The sequence below is a fragment of the Aquarana catesbeiana genome, linkage group LG01 (genome assembly GCF_042186555.1).
Source record: "Aquarana catesbeiana isolate 2022-GZ linkage group LG01, ASM4218655v1, whole genome shotgun sequence".
Lineage (NCBI taxonomy): Eukaryota > Metazoa > Chordata > Amphibia > Anura > Ranidae > Aquarana > Aquarana catesbeiana.
The window spans coordinates 579,925,711-579,952,343 of NC_133324.1; the positions used below are offsets into that span (position 1 = coordinate 579,925,711).

At 48.0% G+C, this 26,633-nt stretch overlaps 1 protein-coding gene across 3 annotated transcripts in view; it reads right to left on the minus strand.

The window, feature by feature from the left end:
- Positions 1-26,633, minus strand: part of CENPC (centromere protein C) — a 299,799-nt gene that overhangs the window by 35,030 nt on the left and 238,136 nt on the right. For all 3 annotated transcript variants that reach the window (XM_073597780.1, XM_073597787.1, XM_073597774.1), the window contains exon 24: positions 7,656-8,223. In XM_073597780.1, the coding sequence (XP_073453881.1) occupies positions 7,656-8,223 (568 nt within the window). The remainder of the gene's footprint in view (positions 1-7,655; positions 8,224-26,633) is intronic.

Below are 26,633 nucleotides of genomic sequence, written 5' to 3' on the forward strand. Positions count from 1 at the left end.
GGGCTTTCACACTGAAGCGGTGCGCTGGCAGGAGAAGAAAAAATCTCCTGTCAGCCGCATCTTTGGAGCGGTGAAGGAGCGGTGTATTCACCGCTCCTAAACCGCTCCTGCCCATTGAAATCAATGGGACAGCGCGGCTACACCGCGGTAATACCACGGCTATAGCCGCGCTATACGAGGGGTTTTAACCCTTTTTCGGCTGCCAGCGGGGGGTTAAAACCGCACCGATAGCGGCCGAATACTGCGGTAAAACAGCGCTAAAAATAGCGCTGTTTTACTGCCGACGCCCCCTACCGCCCCAGTGTGAAAGGGGCCTTAGAAAACTTCTTTATAGTAGATGTCCATCACCTAAGGACACTGGGGGCGTTTCCAGCAAAGCTTTTGCAAGTGTCCTTTCACCTGAAGGTAGTGGCATATAACCATGATCTAGTACTTCCTAGCCTGTGTCCTATACTGTACAACATAATATAATCTATTTTCTCTTGCATTCATTGAGAGATGCAGGTTTGCATTAACATCAGTCAGAACAAGTGGGACATCAAAAAGCAGTACCCAAGATAGGCAGGAAACGCAATAAAAAAACTAAAAGAAGAGCCCTTACTTCACAAAGAAAATCACACAGCCCCCATCAGAAGCATGATTTCTAAATTTATTGGTAGATCTTGCACAAATACAATTCAGGATCCTGCGACATCGTAAAAGTTACAGTCTCAGACAGACCCCCTGTCACTCAGCACCTGGGCTTCAACAGCCATACCTCTTAAAGCCAGCGACTGGGAAATAGAATGGAAGACTTGAGACAAGTGATCTGGATTAGGAAGGCGCAATGCCATGTCCGCTAGCTTGTATGTAGCAAGCCCTTCAAGACCAAATCTAGAGCTACAAAAAAAAAAAAAAAAACACTGGAATTCTTTCCAACTCCTGCAAAGAAGTTTGGGTAGAAGGCATACAGGAGGATACATGTAGATCAGAACAATATCACCCCACAGCTTCACTAAGGCTTCCACATCTGGAGTTCCTCACCTGGAGTATACCAGCCAGAATGACAGCTGCAGAGCTGGAGGTGTGCCTCTGTGTGTTTGTGTAAATCCAGGAAGAGAACAGGCAGCAGCTTCAGCTGCCCACAGTTAAAATGGTTGCAGCCAGACTCAGTGGAGGGAGATTTCTAAAGCATATTTACAAAATATTTACAGAATCACAGTATATATAAAATAATATGCAAAGTGGTTGGAGGGAAGCTTCATAATGGCAAAGATGTTTTTATTACAGATTATGTAAGCAGACTGCAGTTCCTCTTTAAGGCCTGAGATAAACCAGCTGCCAACTGTCCACACCCAGAATGAAAACTACAGATAGAACAGGAACACACCTCTGCTGTCGCACTCTTCATCCCTCCTTGCTGATTCACATATACCATTTCCGTGGTGTTGTCCGACTGTATCCTCAAAGCAAGAACAGGAGCCAAGACCACTGTGAATACTTAGCAGTGGCAAGGCTGAAGGGAATTAGCACAAATTGGTAATGGTCCTGTGTCTCATGGCAAATCTTGGAAAACAGTGATTGCTCTGACAAAAAAGGGATAGACAGAAATACATTCTGGCAGTGCAAACACCTTATTAGGATGGTCATCAAACCAAGTAGTTTGTAAATATTTTAGCACCTTGCTTCTACTTAGAGCAAAGCTCCTGGCTCCTTTAGAAAAAAATAAAAGTCAGCAGCTACAAATACTGTGTAGCTGCTGACTTTTATTATTAGGACACTTACTGCATCACTGAGTCTAAAGCCACTGGTTCCAAGGCCCAAGCAATATTTGAAGGATTGTGCAGCAAAGGAAAAAAAAAAAATGTCCATGCCTACACACAGTATGACCACAAAAAAAAACGCAGCGACGGTTGTAGAGGAAAGAGGAAGAGAGTGTGAGATGTGGCTGTGCAGACAGAGGGTCAATCACTGCAACTAGTTACCAGGCAGCAGAGTAAATAAACAAAAAAAGAAATACACTGGCGCTCTGCATAGGAAGGTGGAGCCAACAGTATAGATATTAAGGACCAGACAGCAAAAATAGCCTCAAGGATTTAGAAATCCAGGGCCCTGGAGCCTACATAGGAAACACGGTGACAAGCAAGACCAAATGCAACCTGTCTGTCATATGCATAAGTGCAAAACCATTATCCCATTGAAAAGTCTCAGTTGTAAACTACAGCTAGACTGGGGAGACTGCAGGGATCAAAATCGAATAATCTACTAGTAAGTTACTTGATAGAAGAAATTTTCTTCAGCTCCTGAAGTTGTTTTGGAAGACTAACAGGTCCTTATATTAAGTGAAAGAGAGACGTTGTGAGGTTAAGCTGGTTTAGTATTTTTGCACCTAGCGTCCTACTTCTGGAAATGGGCAACATATACCACTGATGAACTGATCTTCATTCAAACTGTCTTTCTCAATGAATAGGGGAAATTCTAGTTGCCTGGCTGTCTGTCTTTTTTGGATTATTGTACTTTTAAAACACAAACTCTTAATACATTGAGGTAAACAAATTAACTTTGGAATTATAACTCAACATCTGAATTTCCCTGCTTTGAAAGTGAGCTGATCTAACAAATATTGCATACAGCTGTATCCGTCATTTTTTAACCACTTCCATACTGCACAAATTCTGACACTTCTCTCCTACATGTAAAAGTCATCATTTTTTGCTAGAAAATTACTCAGAACTAGAGGTCGACCGATATGGGTTTTTCTCTGGCTGATGCCGATATTTAGAAATCGCGGTGGCCGATATGTTATGCCGATTTTTTGGGGCCGATATGTTATGCCGATTTTTTGGGGCCGATATATTAGGCCGATTTTTTTTTCCCTTCATCTCATAAAATTTAACAGTTAGACCCCTTTCACACTGGGGCATTTTTCAGGCGCTTTTGGGCTAAAGATAGCGCCTGTAAAACGGCTCCCCTGCAGTCTCAGTGTGAAAGCCCGAGTGCTTTCACACTGAGGCGATGGGCTGGCAGGATGTTAAAAAAAAGTCCTGCAAGCGGCATCTTTGGAGCAGTGTATACCACCACTCCTGCCCATTGAAATGAATGCGCAGCCGCTGCCAAAGCGCCTGCAAAGCGTTTCGGCAGCAGCGTTTCAGGGGCGCATTTAACCCCTTCCTTGGCTGCTAGCTGGGTTATAAGCTCCCCGCTAGCAGCCGAATAGAGCCGCTAAAATGACGGTAAAGCGCCGCTAAAACTAGCAGGGTTTTACCGTCAATGCATGCCCGCTCCAGTGTGAAAGCAGCCTTAAGTGATACAGAAAATTTTTTACATTTAAACATTTATTAAACAAAACAAACCTCCAATCAGTTCACTTGTATGTAGAATTTAGATAAAGAAAAAAAAATATAAAAAAAAACTATATCTTAAATAAATACACAAAAACAGGTAATCAAAACTTTTGGACGAAAAAAAATGGGCTAACTTTACTGCTTAGTTTTTTTAATTTATTAGTGTATTTTTTTTTTTTTTTTAAATTGCGTTTGAAAGACCGCTGCGCAAATACCGTGTCACATAAAATATTGCAACAACCGCTATTTTATTCCCTAGGGTCTCTGCAAAAAAAAAAAAAATATATAATGTTTGGGGGTTCTAAGTGATTTTCTAGCAGAAAATACAGGATTTTTACTTGTAAGCAATGAGTGTCAGAGCCCTTGCACACTGGGGCGGGGTCGGCGGTAAAACGCCGCTATTAATAGCGGCGTTTTACCGTCGGTATGCGGCCGCTAGCGGGGCGGTTTTACCCCCCGCTAGCGGCCGAGAAAGGGTTAAAAACCACCGCAAAGCGCCTCTGCAGAGGCGCATTGCCGGCGGTATAGCCGCGCCGTCCCATTGATTTCAATGGGCAGGAGCGGTAAAGGAGCGGTATACACACCGCTCCTTCACCGCTCCGAAGATGCTGCTAGCAGGACTTTTATTACCGTCCTGCCAGCGCATCGCTCCAGTGTGCAAGCCCTCGGGGCTTTCACACAGGAATACATGCAGCGGCACTTTCGGGGCGGTTTGCAGGCGCTATTATTAGCGCAATAGCGCCTGTAAACCGCCCCAGTGTGCAAGGGCTCTCAGAAAAGATTTAGTCTTTAAATGGTTAAACTGAGAACTTCTACACAGGGAGCTCAGTTCCTTCATAAGTGTAAACATTGTATCAATTCAGGTTCTTTTTATCAGATTTGGCAGGCTGCCCAGAGAGTGGAGAGAAGTGCTTCACAGAAGAATACAGGCAACTTGTATTGACTTCAGAAGTCGGCCTTTTTTATCAGCACAATCGGCCGATGCCGATTAAGAAAAAAACACCAAATATCGTCCGGCCGATATATTGGTTGACCTCTACTCAGAACCACCAAACATTATATATGTTTTTTTAGCAGACACCCTAGAGAATAAAATGGCGGCCATTGGAACTTTTTATGCCACACGGTATTTGCGTGGCAATATTTCAAGCACGATTTATTGGGGAAAAAAAACATTTTCACAAATTAAAAAAAAAAAAAAAAAGTTAGCCCGTTTTTTTTGTATAATGTGACAGATGATGTTACGCCGAGTAAATGATGATGTGACGCTTTAAAGTTGCGCACACTCGTTGTATGGTGCCAAACTTCAGTACTTCAAAATCTCCATAGGCGATGGTTTAAATATTTTACAGGTTACATGTTTAGAGTTACAGAGGAGATCTAGTGCTAGAATTATTGCTCTCGCTCTAACATTTGCGGTGATACCTCACATGTGTGGTTTGGACGTCGTTTACATATGCGGGCGCGACTTACGTATGCGTTCGCTTCTGCATGCGAGCTCGCAGGGACGGAGGCAATACTTCATAGAGATTGCCAGGGACCATCTGTCCCTCGGAAATCTCTATGAATCTCTTCCGGTGCCGGCCGATTCGTTCTCCAGGTCCCTGGTCGCACAGGAGAGCCCCGAGGACCACCTGGGACATCCCCTCCTGTCACCGCTAAGAATGATCAAACAGCTGCTATGATCATTCTTATTGTGCTAAGAATCGCCAGCTCTAAAAAAACATATCTGGATGATGCCTGTAGCTGCAGGTATCATTCAGATATCTCCACTGAAAGCCATGGACGTCATATGATGGCCTGTGGTATGGAAGTGGTTAAACTGATTATCTCAATATAATTCCAACCAACTGATCTTAAGACAGAGCTAACTTAGCTGGCATGTGCTTTAACATACTGGTATTATCTAGCTTAAAGTCCAGTCAGCTCTAAAAATTGTAAAGACCGTGCTTTGCCCTACATACACTGCGAGGGTTAATTCGTTGTTGTGGCCAGCCTTCCCATAAGAGTTGAAGCTGTTATAGCTGCAAAGGGTGGGCCAACTCAATATTAAACCCTACGGACTAAGACTCGGATGCCATTAAAGTTCATGTGCATGTAAACGCTGGTGTCCCAATATTTTTGACAATATAGTGTATATACCATAGTTTATGTACTCTATATAACGGTCCGAAAGACTAAATAATATACACTAGATTTGGGTTATTTTCACCAAAGAAAGGTAGCAGAATAAATTTTGGCCTAAATTTATGAAGAAAGATTATTTGCTAAATTTTACAACAGAGACAAAAAAAAACACATTTTTTTTCTTAAAATTTTTGGGCCTTTTTCACTTATTTAACAAAAAAATAAAACAAAAACTAAAAAAATTATACAAATTTCATATGGGTACAGTGTTGCATGACCGCGCAATTGTCATTCAAAGTGTGACAGCGCTGAAAGATGAAAATTGGTCTAGGCAGGAATAGGATAAAAAAAAAGTGATTCTAAAAGTTAAAATTTTTTTTTTTTTTTTTTTTTTTTACCCTAATGCTTTCCCTGCATTAGGTTAAAAATGTTTTACACCACTTGTGCCCCTCCCCTCCTCCAGGTACTGTGCCCGGCTGCGTCTCTTCTCTCCCCTCTTCCTAATCTCACAGGAGACTCAGGCAGCAGTGGAAGCCATTGGCTCCTGCTGCTGTCAGTCCAATCCTGTGAGAAGGGAGCACCGAGTGGGGCCGAGCTACGCTGTGTGTATTTATGGACGCACACAACCCAGCTCAGGAGCACGCTGCACATGTGCTCCCATAGCACACGGCTTGCTATGGGGGCACATGCACGAGAAGAGTGGATAGTGCAGGCAGGTAACTCCAGAAGAGGAGCTAAGGGAGCACTCTGTGCAATACCACCGCACAGAGCAGGTAAATATAAAAAGTTTATTATTTTATTTTAAAATAATAGCCTTTACAACCGCTTTAAGTGCTGGCTATTCTCACTGGCTGTGGAGGAGCTAAAAGCTGTGAGGGAGCACAGGTGAGGCAAGTTTAAAGTGGTATTAAACCCAAAACAAAAAAAATTAATACCGTATTTATCGGCATATAACACGCACCCCAAGTTTAGGAGGGAATTTTAAGGAAAAAAACTTTTAGGAGGGAAGTTTAAGGAAGAAAAACTTACATTAAAATGCCCATCAATGCAGCGTTATCGGTGTCCATGTGCAGCCTTGCCCCAGTGTCCATTGCAGCCTTTTCAGTGCAGCTTTGCCCCAGTGCAGCCATGTCAGTGCAGCCTTGCCCCAGTGCTCGCTGCGATCCCTGCCGACATACACAGCCGTGTGTAAATTCAAATATGGCGCCGAGACTGCAGTGACTCGGCGGAGCGGAGATACACATACCCAAGAGTCCTCGGCTTTTTTCGGCGCCACTCACAGTCACGCCCAGTCCCGCCCTATGATGGACATAACACAGGTCCAATGGCGGGACTGGGCAGGACTGTGAGCGGCGCCGAGAAAAGCCGAGGACTCTCGGGTATGTGTATCTCCGCTCCGCCGAGTCACTGCAGTCTCGGCGCCATATTTGAATTTACACACGGCTGTGTATATCGGCGGCGATCGCGGCAAAAGCCGTGATCGCTCCGATCCGAACAAAAAGTGACGGGGATCGGCCTAACACGCACCCACGATTTTCCCCCTGATTTTCAGGGGAAAAAAGTGTGTGTTATATGCCGATAAATACGGTATATTGCAACTTAGCAATCATTAGATGTGGTGACTGCATCAGTTTTCTTTGGCTCCCCCCCCCCGTTTTCACTTGGTAATCTGGCCAGTAACACACCTCCTGTATTAAAGCCACCCTACTCTGAAGGCGCAAAGAGACACCTTTGGACAGCAATTAAATGGACTAGCAGATTTAAGTACTAACAAATTGAAGTCAACTTCTAACACTTTATAAGCAGTTACAGCAACATTTTTTTTCCTTTTTACATTAAATTAAAGCTGACCATGGTAAGCACCCCTGTCAGTGTTAAATGGTTTATCTCAACCCTCTATCTGCTACAAAAACAACAGACTTACTGACAGGATCACCAGGTTAAAATATAAGAAAGTCTAAAAAGATAACTAATGCAGCCATCAAAATTAAGAATTGGTAAGCTGCAATATAATTATTTTCTTTTGGGGTTCAACTCTTAAGAGTTGAAGGATCCCTTGCATGGGGAATGTAAGTGTCTCAATACCACCACAATAAAACATTATTACCAAGTAATAAAATTGAATGACCAAATAATATGCTTATAACAACAAATGAAATGGCTCTAAAGCAAAACTGGTTAAAAGGGTCACAAAGAAAAAAATACCTATCATGTGGACGTGGCTCTCTCTCTTTTGTGTGCTTCCAATTCTTCAAATATTCATGTTGAATGCCACTTCCAGAAGCTGGAGATTTCTTGGAAGACTCATCTAAAACGGGTTTATGCTTCCGTGGAGATGGATACTGTGGTTCACTCATTGTTAGCCTTTCAGGTATTGGTGCCCTCGAGAAGCTATCAGCTTCGTTTGACAAATCAGGCACATTCAATTCATTTTCCTGAGGACCATTTGTGTCAACATCCTGTGTCTCTTGTTCCAGTTGTTTCTGGAGTTTGGTTGACTTATTTCTTTTTCTGGGAGCGGTTTGTGTTTTTTTACGATTGTTGTAGTTTTTAGGTCTTTTTGCTTTTGATGGTCCTGTCGTTTCCTCGCTTTCAACACGTTTTGGTTTTTTTGTTCTTTTCCAAGTATTGAAGGTCTTTGAAGATTTTTCATCACTTTCGTTCAAGGTTTTCTCCTCATTCTGATCTAGTGGTCCGCTTTCTTTCAGTTCAAAGATTTCTTCCTTATTCTTTTGTGATTCTGAAGGCTCCTTTGAGTCAGCAGAAGCCTTTCCTGAAATATACACAGAAAACGTATTGTCCAGTTTGTGACAATGTTGTCCTTTTAAACTTTACACAAAGTATATCATTTTGGAAAACAAATACTTGCTTATATGTTGTAAATTAGTTGAAAAAAAAAGTATTTTTACCCTAACCAGAAAAATCCCTTTCTTGGATTGGAGTACATTACAGGACACAGGATTTTTAGTCAATACCTGTGGGTATTTGCAGCTACTTTTAGGTGATTAACACTGGCAAAAAACTGCCCTCACCAATATAATCCCACCTTCTCCCAGCCAGCCCAAGTTCTGTAGCAAGCAATAAGGAGATCATAAAGAACAGAGGAACCTGTGTCCTGTATTGATTTTACTGGGGATCCTACTTTCTTAGTTTTACAGGAAACATGATCTTTAGTCTTTAACCACGGGGATCCAAAAGCAGTCCAACTGGGGGGTGAGCAACACTGCAAACAACAACAAATCCAGGTCCAAGTAACAAACAGTCAAGAAGCGGGCATTTTGTAATACCTTACACCCAAAACTAATATCAGAGAAGGCGTGATCATCCGCCTGGTAAAGCGTAAATCTGAGAAAAAGATGCCTGATGCTGAAAAGCCCACGAAGCGCCTCTATAATTGTTCTGGAAACAACCCAAAATTTGGAATTATCTATCAATTACAGTGATAATGGTAAACAGCACACATAGAAAGGTCAAAGCTCTTCAATTAAAACCTGGCAGGTGTTCTAATGGCTGTCAGCTCTATCCAAAACTAAAAAAAAGGACTTTTTTTCATAATACTTACCTGTAAAATCCTTTTCTTGGAATACAACCTCACGGGACACAGAGTTAGGCTAATATTCATTACCTACTGGGTTATACTTCATCTCCAGGTGAATGGACACTGGTAGACCAAAGGTCTTTAGACAGGAAGTGATCTCCTGTATATCCCATACAGGAAGTACTTCAGTTTTGTAGCAAGCACTGAATCCTCAAAAGAGGGGAAGGACCTCTGTGTTCCGTGATGTAGTCAAAGAAAAGGATTTTACAGGTAAGTATGATAAAAAAAAAAAAAAATCCTATTTTCACTGCACTGAAGACCAGGTAGCAGCCTTACAAATCGTAGCCACAGATACCTGATGGAGAAAAGGCCAAGAGGTTCCTATACCCCTGGTAGAATGAGCTCTCACCCTAAAAGGAGGAGCCTTACCTTTCAGACCATAGGCCTGAATGACCAACTGGCAGACCCAATTGGCAATGGAAGCTGCCACCCCTTTTCTTGGGTCCTTCTGGTAAAACAAAAAAGGAGTCTGATCCTCGGATCTTCGCAGATCTAGAACAAAAAACTCTGACTGCCCAGATGACTTCCAAGGAATACAGTCTCTCTTCCACCGAATGAGGCAGGGAGAAAAAGAAGGCAAAACAATGTCCTGATTTAAATGAAAGGCCGACACCGCATTTGGCAAGATGCATTTGGCAAGATGGAATAGGACGCAACACCACCTTGTTGTAGTGAAGAATTAGGTATGGTTCCCTACATGAAAGGGCCGCCAATTCCGACACCCTTCCAGCCAAGATGATGGCCATCAGTAAAGCTAGATTGCGTGACAGCAAGACTAATGGAATTTCCTTGATAGGCTCAATTGGTTGTTTCTCATTCAAGTTTTTTATTATCACAATTGGTTGTTTCTGTAACACAGATAGCAGCAAATTTAAGTCCCAAGGACACATAGGTGATTTAATGGCGTACCAGCGAATGGGAGGCTAAAGGCCTTTGGAAGAATACTGACATGTGATTGTGGATTGGGGGGGGGGGGGGGATACAGCGCTGGAGGGGGGGTACACAGTGGTGGCTGTGGACAGGGGAGGATACAGAGGTGGCTGTGGAAAAAGGAGGGGTGCAGTGGTGACTGTGGGCAGGGGGGATACAGAGGTGGCTGTAGACGGGGGAAGGGGGGGTACAGAGGTAGCTGTGGGCAGGGGGGGGATACAGAGGTGGCTGTGGACAGGGGGGGATACAGAGGTTGCTGTGGACAGGGGGGGATACAGAGGTTGCTGTGGACGGGGGGGATACAGAGGTTGCTGTGGACAAAGGGGGGGGGGTGCAGTGGTGGCTGTGGGCAAGAGGGATACAGAGATGGCTGTGGACAGGGGGGATACACAGGTGGCTGTAAACGGAGGGGTACAGAGGTGGCTGTAGATTGGAGAGGGGGTTACAGATGTGACTTGGGACAAGGGGGGGGATACAGATGTGACTGGGGACAAGGGGGGGGGATATAGATGTGACTGGGGACAGGGGGGGGGATATAGATGTGACTGGGGACAAGGGGGGGGATATAGATGTGACTGGGGACAAGGGGGGGGTTACAGATGTGACTGGGGACAAGGGGGGGGTTACAGATGTGACCGGGGACAAGGGGGGATACACATGTGACTGGGGACAAGGGGGGATACACATGTGACTGGGGACAAGGGGGGATACAGATGTGACTGGGGACAAGGGGGGATACAGATGTGACTGGGGACAAGGGGGGGATACAGAGGTGGCTGTGGACAGGGGTGGATACAGAGGTGGCTGTGGACAGGGGTGGATACAGAGGTAGCTGTGGACAGGGGGGAGTACAGAGGTGGCTGTGGACAGGGGGGGGGATACCATGGTGCCTGTGGATGGGGGGATACAGAGGTGGCTGTGGACAGGGGGAGGGGGGAATACTGAGGTGGCTATGGACGTGGTGGGATACAGAGGTGGCTGTGGACGGAGGGGTGATATGGGGGGGTGCAGTGGTGGCTGTGGGCAGGGGGGGACACAGAAGTGGCTGTAGACGGGGGTACAGAGATGGCTGTGGACAAGGTGGGGGGGGATACTAAACCTCCAGAGTAGCACCGTCCTGTCCACATGCACAGTGCCTGGCTGGACGTCACTATCAGAACTTCCCTTCTAGACGCGTATCGGTCAATCACAGGCCTTCCTCAGTTTTATCTTGTAAGTGCAACTTGTCTGTTTGGGGGCTTTGAATAAATTTGTAATCGGAGAACAAAAAAAAAAAAAAAAAAAAAAAAAAAAAAGGCGGGGGGATACAGAGGTGGCTGTGGACAGGGGGGGCCTACAGTGGTGGCTGTGTAGAAGGGGGTTACAGTGGTGGCTGTGGACAGGGGGGGGATACAGTGGTGGCTGTGGACAGGGGGGGATACAGTGGTGGCTGTGGACAGGGGGGGGATACAGTGGTGGCTGTGGACAGGGGGGGGATACAGTGGTGGCTGTGGACAGGGGGGGGGTACAGAGGTAGCTGTGGGCAGGGGGGGATACAGAGGTGGCTGTGGACAGGGGGGGATACAGAGGTGGCTGTGGACAGGGGGGGATACAGAGGTTGCTGTGGACAGGGGGGGATACAGAGGTTGCTGTGGACAGGGGGGGATACAGAGGTTGCTGTGGACAAAGGGGGGGGGGTGCAGTGGTGGCTGTGGGCAAGAGGGATACAGAGATGGCTGTGGACAGGGGGGATACACAGGTGGCTGTGGACAGGAGGGGATACAGTGGTGGCTGTGGACAGGGGGGGTACAGTGGTGGCTGTGGACAGGGGAGGATACAGTGGTGGCTGTGGACAGGAGGGGATACAGTGGTGGCTGTGGACAGGGGGGGTACAGTGGTGGCTGTGGACGGGGGGGTACAGTGGTGGCTGTGGACGGGGGGGGATACAGTGGTGGCTGTGGACGGGGGGGGATACAGTGGTGGCTGTGGACGGGGGGATACAGTGGTGGCTGTGGACGGGGGGGATACAGTGGTGGCTGTGGACGGGGGGGATACTGTGGTGGCTGTGGACGGGGGGGGATACTGTGGTGGCTGTGGACAGGGGGGATACTGTGGTGGCTGTGGACAGGGGGGATACTGTGGTGGCTGTGGACAGGGGGGATACTGTGGTGGCTGTGGACAGGGGGGATACTGTGGTGGCTGTGGACAGGGGGGATACTGTGGTGGCTGTGGACAGGGGGGATACTGTGGTGGCTGTGGACAGGGGGGATACTGTGGTGGCTGTGGACAGGGGGGATACTGTGGTGGCTGTGGACAGGGGGGATACTGTGGTGGCTGTGGACAGGGGGGATAATGTGGTGGCTGTGGACAGGGGGGATACTGTGGTGGCTGTGGGCAGGGGGGATACTGTGGTGGCTGTGGGCAGGGGGGATACTGTGGTGGCTGTGGACAGGGGGGATACTGTGGTGGCTGTGGACAGGGGGGATACAGTGGTGGCTGTGGACGGGGGGGGATACAGTGGTGGCTGTGGACAGGGGGGATACAGTGGTGGCTGTGGACAGGGGGGATACAGTGGTGGCTGTGGACAGGGGGGATACTGTGGTGGCTGTGGACAGGGGGGATATAGAGGTTGCTGTGGACAGGGGGGATACAGAGGTTGCTGTGGACAAAGGGGGGGTGCAGTGGTGGCTGTGGGCAAGAGGGATACAGAGATGGCTGTGGACAGGGGGGATACACAGGTGGCTGTGGACAGGAGGGGATACAGTGGTGGCTGTGGACGGGGGGGTACAGTGGTGGCTGTGGACGGGGGAGGATACAGTGGTGGCTGTGGACAGGAGGGGATACAGTGGTGGCTGTGGACAGGGGGGGTACAGTGGTGGCTGTGGACAGGGGGGGTACAGTGGTGGCTGTGGACAGGGGGGGTACAGTGGTGGCTGTGGACAGGGGGGATACAGTGGTGGCTGTGGACAGGGGGGATACTGTGGTGGCTGTGGACAGGGGGGATATAGAGGTTGCTGTGGACAGGGGGGATACAGAGGTTGCTGTGGACAAAGGGGGGGGGGGGTGCAGTGGTGGCTGTGGGCAAGAGGGATACAGAGATGGCTGTGGACAGGGGGGATACACAGGTGGCTGTGGACAGGAGGGGATACAGTGGTGGCTGTGGACAGGGGAGGATACAGTGGTGGCTGTGGACAGGAGGGGATACAGTGGTGGCTGTGGACAGGAGGGGATACAGTGGTGGCTGTGGACAGGGGGGGTACAGTGGTGGCTGTGGACAGGGGGGGTACAGTGGTGGCTGTGGACAGGGGGGGGTACAGTGGTGGCTGTGGACAGGGGGGTACAGTGGTGGCTGTGGACAGGGGGGGTACAGTGGTGGCTGTGGACAGGGGGGGTACAGTGGTGGCTGTGGACGGGGGGGTACAGTGGTGGCTGTGGACGGGGGGGGATACAGTGGTGGCTGTGGACGGGGGGGGGATACAGTGGTGGCTGTGGACGGGGGAGATACAGTGGTGGCTGTGGACGGGGGGGGATACAGTGGTGGCTGTGGACGGGGGGGGATACAGTGGTGGCTGTGGACGGGGGGGATACAGTGGTGGCTGTGGACGGGGGGGATACAGTGGTGGCTGTGGACAGGGGGGATACAGTGGTGGCTGTGGACAGGGGGGATACAGTGGTGGCTGTGGACAGGGGGGATACAGTGGTGGCTGTGGACAGGGGGGATACTGTGGTGGCTGTGGACAGGGGGGATACTGTGGTGGCTGTGGACAGGGGGGATACTGTGGTGGCTGTGGACAGGGGGGATACTGTGGTGGCTGTGGACAGGGGGGATACTGTGGTGGCTGTGGACAGGGGGGGGGATACAGTGGTGGCTGTGGACAGGGGGGGGGATACAGTGGTGGCTGTGGACAGGGGGGGGGGATACAGTGGTGGCTGTGGACAGGGGGGATACAGTGGTGGCTGTGGACAGGGGGGATACTGTGGTGGCTGTGGACAGGGGGGATACAGTGGTGGCTGTGGACAGGGGGGATACTGTGGTGGCTGTGGACAGGGGGGATACAGTGGTGGCTGTGGACGGGGGGGGATACAGAGGTGGCTGTGGACGGGGGAGTACAGAGGTGGCTGTGGACGGGGGAGTACAGAGGTGGCTGTGGACGGGGGAGTACAGAGGTGGCTGTGGACGGGGGGGTACAGAGGTGGCTGTGGACGGGGGGGATTCAGAGGTTGCTGTGGATGGGGGGGTGGTCGGGGGAGAGTACAGAGGTGGCTGGTGGACAGGGGGTACAGAGGTGGCTGTGGACAGGGGGTACAGAGGTGGCTGTGGACAGGGGGGTACAGAGGTGGCTGTGGACAGGGGGGTACAGAGGTGGCTGTGGACAGGGGGGTACAGAGGTGGCTGTGGACAGGGGGGTACAGAGGTGGCTGTAGACGGGGGGGTACAGAAGTGGCTGTAGACGGGGGGTACAGAAGTGGCTGTAGACGGGGGGTACAGAAGTGGCTGTAGACGGGGGGTACAGAAGTGGCTGTAGACGGGGGGTACAGAAGTGGCTGTAGACGGGGGGTACAGAAGTGGCTGTAGACGGGGGGTACAGAAGTGGCTGTAGACGGGGGGTACAGAAGTGGCTGTAGACGGGGGGTACAGAAGTGGCTGTAGACGGGGGGGTACAGAAGTGGCTGTAGACAGGGGGGTACAGAGGTGGCTGTAAACAGGGGGGGGTACAGAGGTGGCTGTAGACGGGGGGGGGTACAGAGGTGGCTGTAGACAGGGGGGGTACAGAGGTGGCTGTAGACAAGGTGTGTACAGAGGAGGGTGTGTACAGAGGTGGCTGTTGACATGGGGGGGCACAGAGGTGGCTGTTGACATGGGGGGGCACAGAGGTGGCTGTGGACAAGGCAGTACAGAGGTGGCTGTGGACAAGGGGGTACAGAGGTGGCTGTGGACAAGGGGGTACAGAGGTGGCTGTGGACAAGGGGGTACAGAGGTGGCTGTGGACAAGGGGGTACAGAGGTGGCTGTGGACAAGGGGGTACAGAGGTGGCTGTGGACAAGGGGGTACAGAGGTGGCTGTGGACAAGGGGGTACAGAGGTGGCTGTGGACAAGGGGGTACAGAGGTGGCTGTGGACAAGGAGGGGGGAACAGAGATGGCTGTGGACAGGGGAATTGCAGCTATACACCCCTTTAAGAGCGCTGCTCCGCACTCATGTGACCCGCCGCCTCTCTCATCTCCTCGTCTGACAATTGCAGTGGGCGGGGCCGAGAATTACGTCAGTCAAGTGGGAAGAAGTGAGGCGTCGAGTCACCTGAGCACTGCTCCTAATGAGGTATATAGCTGCAAATTTATTATAAAAACACACATCCTTTTGCAGAAGACATTATTAAACAGACCACTTGTCCGTGGGTCGGGTGCCCATGAATTAATCATGAGCACCGACGGGCCAGAGATTTAGCGGTGGCAGGCTGCTGGTTGACGACCCCTGGTCTAGACTGAAAGACCCACATACCTGCATGAATTGAGGATCGACTCGGAAAGGTCCAGGCACGAGAGCGAAGGGACAGAGGTTTGTCCCAGGATAGGAATATTCTGGACAAGGCTGTATGCAATGGCAGGCCCAATTACTTTAACTTCTGCAAGTGGAGGATCCAACCAAACCTGTATTGGTCACTGTCCGCTGGACATTGGCTGGCAAGAGTGGACAGATGCTTAGCAAAAGATGATCCAGGTAACCTACGGGTGTATTGCATGGGAATGGAGCAGGGTTAGGAGCTAGGGCAAAGGCAAGTGCAACAAATCGATGATGCTTATTGCCTGCAGCAAAAATGCAGATAATGTTGATAGCCCATCTTTGCACATAAAGAGGCAACTCCATCTTGTAGCCCCCGGAAATGGCCCTCTGGACACAAACAGAAGAGATTTCTTGGGACAAGAAAATCAACAGACACCCCCCCCTCCACCACCCTGAAAAGTATACACGTCACTTCATTGGGTAGAGGACTTTAAGCTAGACTTGGAAGGCCACATCTTCAGAGAAAAGTGTGTTACAGACAGACTGCAGGTGTACCCGCAGAGATACAGGCATTCTTTTTCTGAGGGAGGAGAGTACTCTTACCCCTGTAATCTCCTTGATGTATTTATCCAAGGAGTGACCAAACAGGCATTCTCCCTCACAGGGCAGGTCAGCTGACCAGCATTCGAGCCAAAGTTTTCTAAGCATATGGACAGAGAAGAGGCTGATCTTGGAGATCTGGTGAAATGTATCTGTCAAGCCATTCGTGTAAAAGTTATAGGTGGTAGAGAACAAAGGACCAAGTGGACTGGAAAGGTTTTCGTAGACTTGGGGAATGTTAGGGTACCCATGCTGGAGACTTTAGAGCGTACAAAGTCAATAAGGGTAGCAATGGTATTCTTAAGAAGCTTAAGCTTGGATGAAGTCTCAGACCAAACTGATTCACCAGGTAGAGTGGGGCAGCTTTAAGAGGAGCTCTAGGTTCCTGCAGAAAAAAAATCTGAAACAAATACTGTAGCTGCTGACTTTTAATATTAGGACACTTACCTGTCCAGGAATCACCAGAGCTAATATTTCAATTGGCTATCAGGTGCCACCGCCATCTCCACTAGAGGTAACTGCCAGTGAAGGCTTGCTGGTTCACAGCAGGTTCCATACTGCGCATTGGCTAAGCATGCTGCACTTTCAGAAGGAGGAGGGGGGCTGAATGTCCGGCTGAGTTCACCCCTCTCCCCCCCCAGAGAAATGCCAAATGTGGCCGAAGGGGGTGGGGGGGGAGAGAAGGCAGACAAGCAGAGCTGCCTCTTTTGGGTGGAGCTGCGCTTTAAGCGGCGTGTCTGCAGCAAAGGCAGAGACCAACTCAGGAGGGGAGGTTGAAGAGGTTCGTCTGTGATTTCTGTTATCTATGGCCTTGAAAAGAACCAAGATTCTGCCCATGAAATTAGACAAGGTGGCTGAAAACTACTCCCTAGAAAGCTGGGGAAATGCTGTGGGGCAGAAGGGTCACTGACCAAAGCAAGCCACAGAGTCATCACAACTGTGTGCACAAAAGCTACTGGTGCCCTGAGAAGATAGACTACCCCTACCAGAGCAGCATTACAGACTGTCCTGTATATTTATTTCAGCGTAGTCCTGGTACGGTCCCCCAAAGCTGAGGAGCCAACAGAAACCGGAAGCTGAAGAAGTAGGCCTCAGTGGCTATGAAGCAACAGGAACCTTGATAAAAGCACGTTTCAAAGAAAACCTCCATAAAAAAAAAAAAAAAAAAAAAGAAGAGGCAAATTTTTCTCAGAGAGAAAAGGTCTATTACCTAAAGACACTAGCAAAAAAAAAAAAGAGGCGGGTGGGGAGTGCATGTGTGTTGTGGGGCAGGGGTTATTTAGGGAATTCCGTAGCTGTTTTCTTTTTTGCCAGTGTCCAATTACCCCTAGGCAGCTGATTATAGCCCATGGTTAAAGACTAAAGATCCTATGTACTGTATTGTACAACTAAGAAAACAAGATTATTTTTTACTCACCATAAACTACTTTTCTCTGTGTTTACTGAGGGACACAGCTCTGCTTTAGATAATCACAAAATGGGTATAGTGCCACTTGTAGGAGTAGGCCGCCAGGTACAACTAAAAACAAGACACCCAAGCAAAAGATTGAGTTCCTGCCTTGCAGGTCCCACCAAGGCCTGAGCATTCTTCTTTGACATGCAACTCCCATAATGTCCACCAAACTGAAACAGTACAGGGTACTTACAGACTTGAGGGAATTGGATTTAGTGGCTGGCGAACATCCAGTAGGAGCGCCAGCTTGCAGACTCCCTGGAACAATCAACATCACAGGAGCATTACAGCTGTATAAAGGCAGCTTACAGAGACCCTGGTGACATCAGCGTTAAAGCGTATGCAATGGGGCCAGGCAGCTTACACAGATTCTCTTGTGAAAGACGTACCCCAACAATATTCCTGCCAGAGTAAATGCTACATAACTGCCCCTTCCTCAGCCACCTTACCACTGATGTAATGTTGATGATGGAAGTCCACAACAAACATAATATGGAAGCTGCAGATTTACACGTTTTCACCCAGTAAACCAAACGAATGACAGGGGTTCCCAACACCTCCCACAGGAGCCTCTCAACCCCAGCATACAGGGTAGGATGTCCTCAACTCAGTAAAGGTCGTGGCTTCTTTTGCAGGTATCCAGCTTTGCCTTAAAAGGGCATATGCCCCAAATACAATCACTTCCAACTCCAGCCCAAGCAGTAACTTGACTAAGGGGAACCATGGGGCCTCCATCCCCCTCAAATTTACAACAGCAAAATACAGGAGGAGGAGCATTGGAAAGGATGGGACATGAGAGGGGTAGGGGCAAAGGGAACAATGTTCACCAAACCTTCTCCAACAAACTTGCCTTGACCCACAGTGACCACTGTTGGCCGATAGCGAGGTGCTGCAGACCTGTAAGGGGCACTGTGACAGACCATCAGGCTAGCCAATCATATGTGCCCCCCCCCCAGAAACCCCATGCTGCTTACAAAGAGATTGGGATGTAGAAGCGAAAGCTGCATGAGGAAAATAATGACGTGCTTTATGGCTACAACTGGGGGGACTACTGGGATCTATATTATCTAGCTTGACATTCAGCTAACAACTTGCTTGAAGTTAAACCAAATGGACTTAGGATTTCAAGGGGGAAATGTCTATTGCTCTAAGCTGAGTTATTCCCAGCATAGAGGGGACTTTGGCCACCAGTAGGGATTTCTTTTTGACCTTCCTTTTGGGGTATTTGATCACCTCTGCGGTTTTTATTTTTTTGCGCTATAAACAAAAAAAACTGACAATTTAAAAAAAAAACAACAAAAAAAAAATATATATATTTTTTTTACTTTCTGCTATAATACATATCTAACAAAAAAAAAATTATATATATATAAAACAAATTTATCAATGTATTCATCAGTTTAGACCAATATGTATTTTGCCAAAAAAAAAAAATTTAAAAAAATAATCGCAATAAGCATATATTGATTGGTTTGCACAAAAGTTATAGCATCTACAAAATAGGGGAAAAATTTAGGGAATTTTTATATTTTTTTTATAGTAAGGTCTTTTTCATACATCATGGGACAGAGAGTTAGGCTAATATTCATTACCTACTGGGACGTCCCAGAACAATAGCCTTGAGGGGAGGGAGACACCCTGCCAAACAATAGCCATCAGACCTTATACGGCAGCCCACAGAACATTGCGGCTGAAAGCCGAATCCTCAAACATCCACTTGATAAAATTTTGTGAACGTATGAACTGAAGACCAGGTAGGGGCCTTACAAATCTGAGTCACAGATACCTGATGGCAAAAAGCCCAAGAGGTTCCTACACCCCTGGTAGAATGAGCTCTCACCCTAAAGGCAGGAGCTTTACGTTTCAGACCATATGCCTGAATGACCAATTGACGGACCCAATTGGTAATGGAAGCTGTCTGCCCCTTCTTGGGTCCTTTTGGTAAAACAAAAAAGGAGTCTGATCCTCGGATCTCTGCACATCTAGACAACTAAACCTTGACTGCCTGGACAAAGTCCAAGGAATGCAGTCTTTCTTCCGCCGAACAAGGCTGAGAGAAAAAAAAAAAGGAAACTACCATCCTGATTTAAATGAAGGGCTGACACCACTTTTGGCAAAAAGGATGGAACAGGTTGTAACACGACCCTGTCGTGGTGAAGGATCAAATATGGTTCCCTGCACGAAAGGGCCACCAACTCCGACACTCTTCTAGCCGAGGTGATGGCCATCAGGAAGGCTAGCTTGTGTGACAGGAAATCTAATGAAATTTCCTTGATAAGGCTCAAATGGTTGTTTCTGTAACACAATCATCACCAAGTTCAAGTCTCAGGGACACATAGGTGACCTAATGGGGGAAGCAAACGAGTTGCCCCCTGCATAAATGTTCAGACCAGCGAATAGGAGGTTAAAGGCCTTTGGAACAATACTGACAGGGTTGAAATCTGACCTCTGATTGTACTCAAAGCCAATCTGATTTCTATAGCTGACTGTAGAAAATAAAGAATTCTCCCAATCACGTATTTCCGAGATGCCATTTTCTGGCTGCACACCAAGCAATACAAGTCTTCCAGACGTTATGGCAGCTTTTCTAGCATTCACTAGGGTAGACACCACTGGTCCCGAGATGCCACGGGGTCCCTCAACACCCTGGCTTCAATAGCCATGCCGTCAAATTTAGAGACTGTACATTGGGCTGGAATATAGAACCTTGAGACAGTAGATTGGGGCGACTTGTAAACGAAAATGGCCCGTCAATTGCCAATCTCCGTAAACCAGGGCCTTCTGGGCCAGACTGATGCCACCAGAATGACTGGAACCCCTCTCTCTGAATCCTGCGCAACAAATGTGGAAGGAGAGAGAGACCTGGGGGAAAAGCATAAACCAGAGAGTACTGGCTCCACAAAACTACCAGAGCATCTGCTCCGATTGCCAGAGGATCCCTTGTTTGGGACACAAATTGCTGTAGCTTGTTGTTGAACTTGGATGCCAATAGGTCGACCTCTGGCCATCCACAACGCTGGCATATTTCCTGGAACACTCCTGGGTGTAGGGACCATTCCCCCAGGCAGATCTGCTGGCGGCTGAGATAATCTGCCTTCCAGTTCTCTACTCCTGGGATATGGACTGCCGATATAACTGCCACATGTCCCTCTGCCCAGGCTAGTATGTGGTTCACCTCCTTCAGAGCTGAACGACTCCTGGTACCACCTTGGTGGCTTATATAGGCCACTGCAGTGGCATTGTCAGACTAAACCCTGATAGGGCAGTCCCGAAGCTCTCCCGTCCAGGACCATAGGGCCAGACGTACTGCCTGTAACTCCAGGATGTTGATGGGCAGGATCTGTTCTGTCCTTGACCATTTCCCCTGAGCTGTGAGCCGCTCTAGGGTCGCTCCACAGCCTGAGAAACTGGCTTCTGTAGTCAGAACTCTCCAAGTTACCGGGAGGAAGGAACTTTCCTTTTGTAGGTTTTGATCCTGCAATCACCAGTTTAGGCTTAAGCATAGGGCACTGCCTCGAAGGACCACCACTACCACCAGTTTAGGCTTAAGCGTGCCCGAGGAGATAAGAACATTGGATAATCCAGGGCTTGTCCTCTCCTGTTCCAAGCCAACAAGATGTCTTGTTGTATAGGCCTGCAATGGAACTGGACATAGGGCACTGCCTCGAAGGAGGACACCATCCTTCCTAAAAGACCTTCCTACAGAGCCGAATGGAGGGTTGTCTGGGGCCCCTTATCTAACGCTCCTGATCCTTTATGGCACAGATCCTTATGGGTAGCAAAAATACCCTTGCTTGGACCGTATCTAGGATCAGACCTAAATACTTCAGACTTTGAGTTGGTCTCAAGGCTGACTTTTCGGTATTTATGTCCCAGCCTAAGCTTTCCAAATACCGTACTGTGCAGGTTATACTCTGTTCTAGAGCCTGTAGCGAGTGATCTTTGAGCAGGTCATCCAGATACCTGAGCACCAAGATTCCTTGGGCCTTTAAAAGACCCAGAACTGGTGCTAGGACCTTTGTGAACACCCGGGGAGCTGTGGCAAGCCCGAAGGGTAGAGCCACAAACTGAAAATGAAGTTCCTCTACTGCAAATCTCAGGAACCTCTGATGAGGCTGAAAGGTACGTGTAAATATGCGTCCTTTATATTGATGGAGGCTAGAAAGTCTCCCATCTGGAGCGATGGCTACAACAGAGCATACAGACTCCATCCGAAAGGACTGGATTAGTAGATACTGGTTCAGGGATCTTCGATCCAAAATGGGCCTTGTGTCCCCGTTTGGTTTTTGAACTGTAAACAGGTTAGAATAAAACCCCCCCGCCCCTTTCGGATACAGGAACCTGTGCAATCACTCCTTGATGCACTAAATGATGTAGTGCATGAAACAGTACGTTTCTTTTTGGAGGATCCGAGGGAACACTGGATCTTAGAAATCTCTGAGGGGGAACTCCTGTAACTCCAGCTTGTAAGTGCGGATATAGTCAAGGTGGCCCACTCGTCCTGAACCACTGTTTTACAAATATCCGCAAAGTGCAGCAGCCTTCCCCCCCACCCGATAGAGTGGGGGCGTCCCCTCAAAAGGAGGGCTTGGTGTCATGTTTAGAAGAGCTTTGGACCCAGGGCTTTTTGTGGCCCTGGCCTTTGCGGCTTGCCCTTGGCTCTAGCGCCCTGTTGGCGGCGGAACCGCCTTAGCGCCAAGACACCTGAGGAAGCAGTCCCTGAGGTTTTAAACGGTGGACCCCTGGTGCTTCTCTTTACAGGAAGAAGGGAGCTCTTCCCTCCGGAATTCTTTAGTATATATTTGTCCAAATCATCACCAAATAAACGTTCCTCATGAAAGGGAAAACTTGCCAATAACTTCTTACAAGGAAGCTCGGCTGACCAGTTCTTAAGCCACAAAAGTCTGCGCATATGTACAGACAAGAGAGCCAAACGACAAACCTGCTGTATTGAATCCTTTAAGGCATCAACAGCAAAACACAGCGCTCAAGGAATATCTGTCTTATTTTCAGGAAGATCATCCTCCTGGTTAGGCCTGTCAGGCCATCTGACCTGATCCTTTACGGACTGGCAAATACCAGTTGCAGCAACAGCTGGCTGAAAAGCTGAACTGGCCAAAGAAAATGAAGCCTTTAATAATGACTCCAGTTTCTTGTCAACAGAGTCTTTCAAGCCCTGTGCATTATCCACCGGACAAGTTAAGTTCTTGTTTAAGGAAGAGACTGCTGAATCTACGGCTGGCATGCTGCACTTCTTAATTAACTTTTCATTCATGGGTTATAAAAGGGAAAACCTCTTAGGAGGAACAAAAATCATGTCAGGATGTTCCCAATCAGCATACACCGCCTGTTCCAACAGTGGGTGTTAGGGGAAAGCCTGAAGAGGCCTCAGGGGCCCCAAAGAGGACCGGGGGGGGGGGGGGTCAGTAACCTCTGCAAGAGGCAACTTAAAGGCAGAACGAACAATCTCAGTAAGAGTCAGGATCAAGAGCCGCTGCGACTGAGAGGCAGACACCAATTGGATATCTTCTTGTCCAGATTGCTCAGAAGCAGACTCATCCGCCAGGCCCTCCACAGTATCCTGAGCTTTTAGCTGTTCCCGATCCTCAATCCATTCCTGCTCCAAAATAGGAGGCTCAGGGGAGGGGGATCTGTCACAGTACTTGCTGCCCTGCTAGGGCCGAGGACAGTTCATCCTTGGTGATAAAGGGTGAAGCAGCGTTGATTGTAGGCACAATACCAGAAAGGCGCAGCGACTCAGATTGCCCGGAAGCCTCTGGTCTTTCAGGGGATACAACACTAGGGATAGGACTAGGTTCATCAGGAGCTACTGATGACATAGGTGTGCCCTTCCTTGTAGTGTTAGTCCCGCTCCTTTTTTTTGAAGACATTTACAAGCCACAAAAAGGGAGTACCTGGGTGTAGTATTAAAACACCTCAGAAGGGAGACCCTTTAATAGGACTCACCAAGCCCCTATGCAACAATCCTGCTAAGCACCTTAGCCTGCCAAGCAACACCTGTTTACCCATGTGACCAGGGTAAGAAGAAATGAACAGCTGCAAATGCCTGGTTCAGAGCCTGCTCTGTTTACCACAGCTGCCTTCTGGAACCACCGCATGCTTGGCATACACAGCTTAAATAAGCTGGCTGTGCGCCGGGACATTATGCGCATGCATGTGCGCGTTCCCGGCAAATGGGCGCGGCTGTATTCGCATAAGCGCCCAGATTAGACTACGGTGCACTTCTCCAAGTGCACACAACGCCTATGGCGAAGCCACGTGCTCCGTGGCTGCCAAACAAACTGCTGAACACAGAAGCGCTCTTGCGAATGCATGTGCACCATGGCAAACCAAGGCGAAATGGTGCACTGTCGTGCGCCATCATACAGGTCAAAAACAACCAGACACAAGCAAAAAAGGTACACTTTGCAAACACCCACAGCTAGCCCAAAACTCCCCCGTATGGTCACTGCACACAGGTGTCAAGCCTCTAGCTAGCTTGACTGATTGTTACAATCACTGGGACACCCCACAATAAGTAAATAAGGGGGTTTCACTTACCCGTCCAGGCACAGGGCAGCTTAGAAACTAAGAGCCCAATCTTCACCCATCACGGCGGGTTCCTGTCACTTGAGGACCTTCAAGGACTGGGTACCCCTTTTCATGTTTAGGGTCCACTCCCTTGGACCTGTACAGCACCCTGCAGGAATGCCTTGGCGCTGTGGTGTCCAGGATTCCACTTCGCAGGGTCCAGTGCCCGGAGGCCGCATTACAGGAAAAACCTTGCAGGATCTTGAGTCTTCTTTGCAAGGCTCAGGTACCATTTATCTAAGCATATAGAGCCTGTGTCAAATGGATCAGATCGGTCAATCCCTTGATTCATTTAAGAACCGTCTGTGGGGCTAGAGACCCAGAGCTCAGAAAGCACAAACGTGCCCATCCACCTAGCAGACACTGGTAAAAAAAAACTGATGTACTTCCTGTATGGGAGGGGTTATATAGGGGATCACTTCCTAAGACTTTGTCTACCAGTGTCCATCCACCTAGAGATGGCGTATAACCCAGTAGGTAATAAAAATTAGCCTAACTCTGTGTCCCATGATGTATGAAAAAGAAAGCTTTCTTTTGGTGCTATTTGATCCCCACTGGGGTTTTTATTTTTTGCGCTACAAATAAAAAAAAAGACAGAAAATTAAAAAAAAAAAGTTTCTTTGTTTCTGTTACAAAACTTTGTAAATAAATTTTCTCCTTCACTGATGGGCACTGATGAGGCTGCACTGATGAGGCAGTACTGATTTGCACTGATGATGAGGCACTCATGGGCGGCACTAATACGCAGCACTGACGGGCACTGATAGGTGGCACAGATAGATGGCACTGTTAGGCGGCACTGGCAGGCATCACTGATGGGCACTGAGTGCCATCCCTATTGGGCATTAATTGGCATATCTGGCGGTCCTGGGTGGGCATCCTCAGGGGGGGCTGCACTGATAATCAGCGCAGACCCCCCATCAGGAGAGCAGCTGATCAACTCTAATCTACTCGCGTCTGTCATTGCGAGTGGAGGAAAAGCCGGTAAACTGCTCTTCCTATTTACACTGTATCCGCTGTGATTGGACACAGCTGATCATGTAGTAAAGAGCCTACGTCAAAGGCTCTTTACCCAGATACCCCCGCGGGCATGCACTGGCTTGTTATCCTGCTGGACGTCATATGATGTCCAGCAGGATAACAGGCCAGCGCACGCCTGCGGGGGCGTGTAGATCGGTGGTGTTAGTCTGGATAGTCAGTCAGGATAACTGAACCACTTCCTGGTCTTCATTCTGCTATAGGCCAGGCGGGAAGTGGTTAAACTTACAACTACAGAGGACCAAAATCTTAAATTTGTTTTTTTTTTAAAAAGACACGTATAGTACTTTTTTTTTTTTTTTTCAGATAAACCATAGGTGTCTTTTCTTTTTAAATCTTGCTATGAGTTTCATTGCAGGGAATTGATAAAAGTATTACCATAGGTTACTTTTGATACTTTGTCCCATTGCACTACGACACTTTGATGTTATTCAAGGTTAACATGATGAATGAAGAGTTGTCTAAGAGAGAAACATCCATACCTCTACATTGGCTAGAAGCACATGCAGAACCCCCTTATGTTTGACAATTTTAAAAAGATAGTGCTTATTGTCTGTCAAAAGAAGTTCTATGAAAAGTATACACGCCACCATTTCTTCCCTTTCCTTTTTAGGGTGGTCATGAGAAAGGAGATTTCTCTTGCTTGTAATAATAGACAAATAATGATTTGCCATTTCTTGGAATCCCATTAACTTTGTCCCAAATTCAGGTGATATTTGCCACTATAATTACAGTCATAGGAAAATGAGTACACTTCACAGAAAGTTACTTTTTAAGCAGGCAAACTTTAAGTGTGCATTCAAACAGTGCCCTGCAGATAAAGGTGAAATACAGCAATATAAATAATAAGGAAATTATGTATTTTTAATCATTTACGCATCTAAAGCTGATACTACCCCCTTTTAGTAGAATTGTCGTCTTGTTGCATAACCGCCCACCAGTCTCTGGCAGTGACTCTGTTTCACCACTCCTCCATTCAAAATTTTTCAGTTGCAAGAGGATTCTGGGTTTTCTTGCTGGAACTGGTAGTTTCAATTCCCCTCACGTTTCCATGGGCGATTCCACTCACATTACCTTTTGTAATTCTAGAATCAGGGGCTGGAGTTTGGAGACTCCAAAGTGCTTTGGGAGGGAAGGTGTCTCTAACCCAGTGCAGGTGTTCGCACAAGGCAGCAGGAGCATGTAGGTCAGTGCATAATTAAACTGGTTCATATCTTTATGGTTGAAAGTTTTTTTGGACACTTTTTCTGGTTTATGTGAGAGTAGAGTCAACCCACATACACTCTCATCACCATCAGGTGAATTATCTGCTTAGATTGATTTACCTGTTTCATTGGGTCAATTCACCTATTCCATTAGATTGATTCACGTATTTTATGTATTATCCTTATACACGATCACATTCATTAGTTCATAGGAACAGCGCAGCAAGTTTTTTTGTATAGTTTTTATTCCTGTTCAGGATTTGGGTTGCAGCAGTTCTATACCAGAC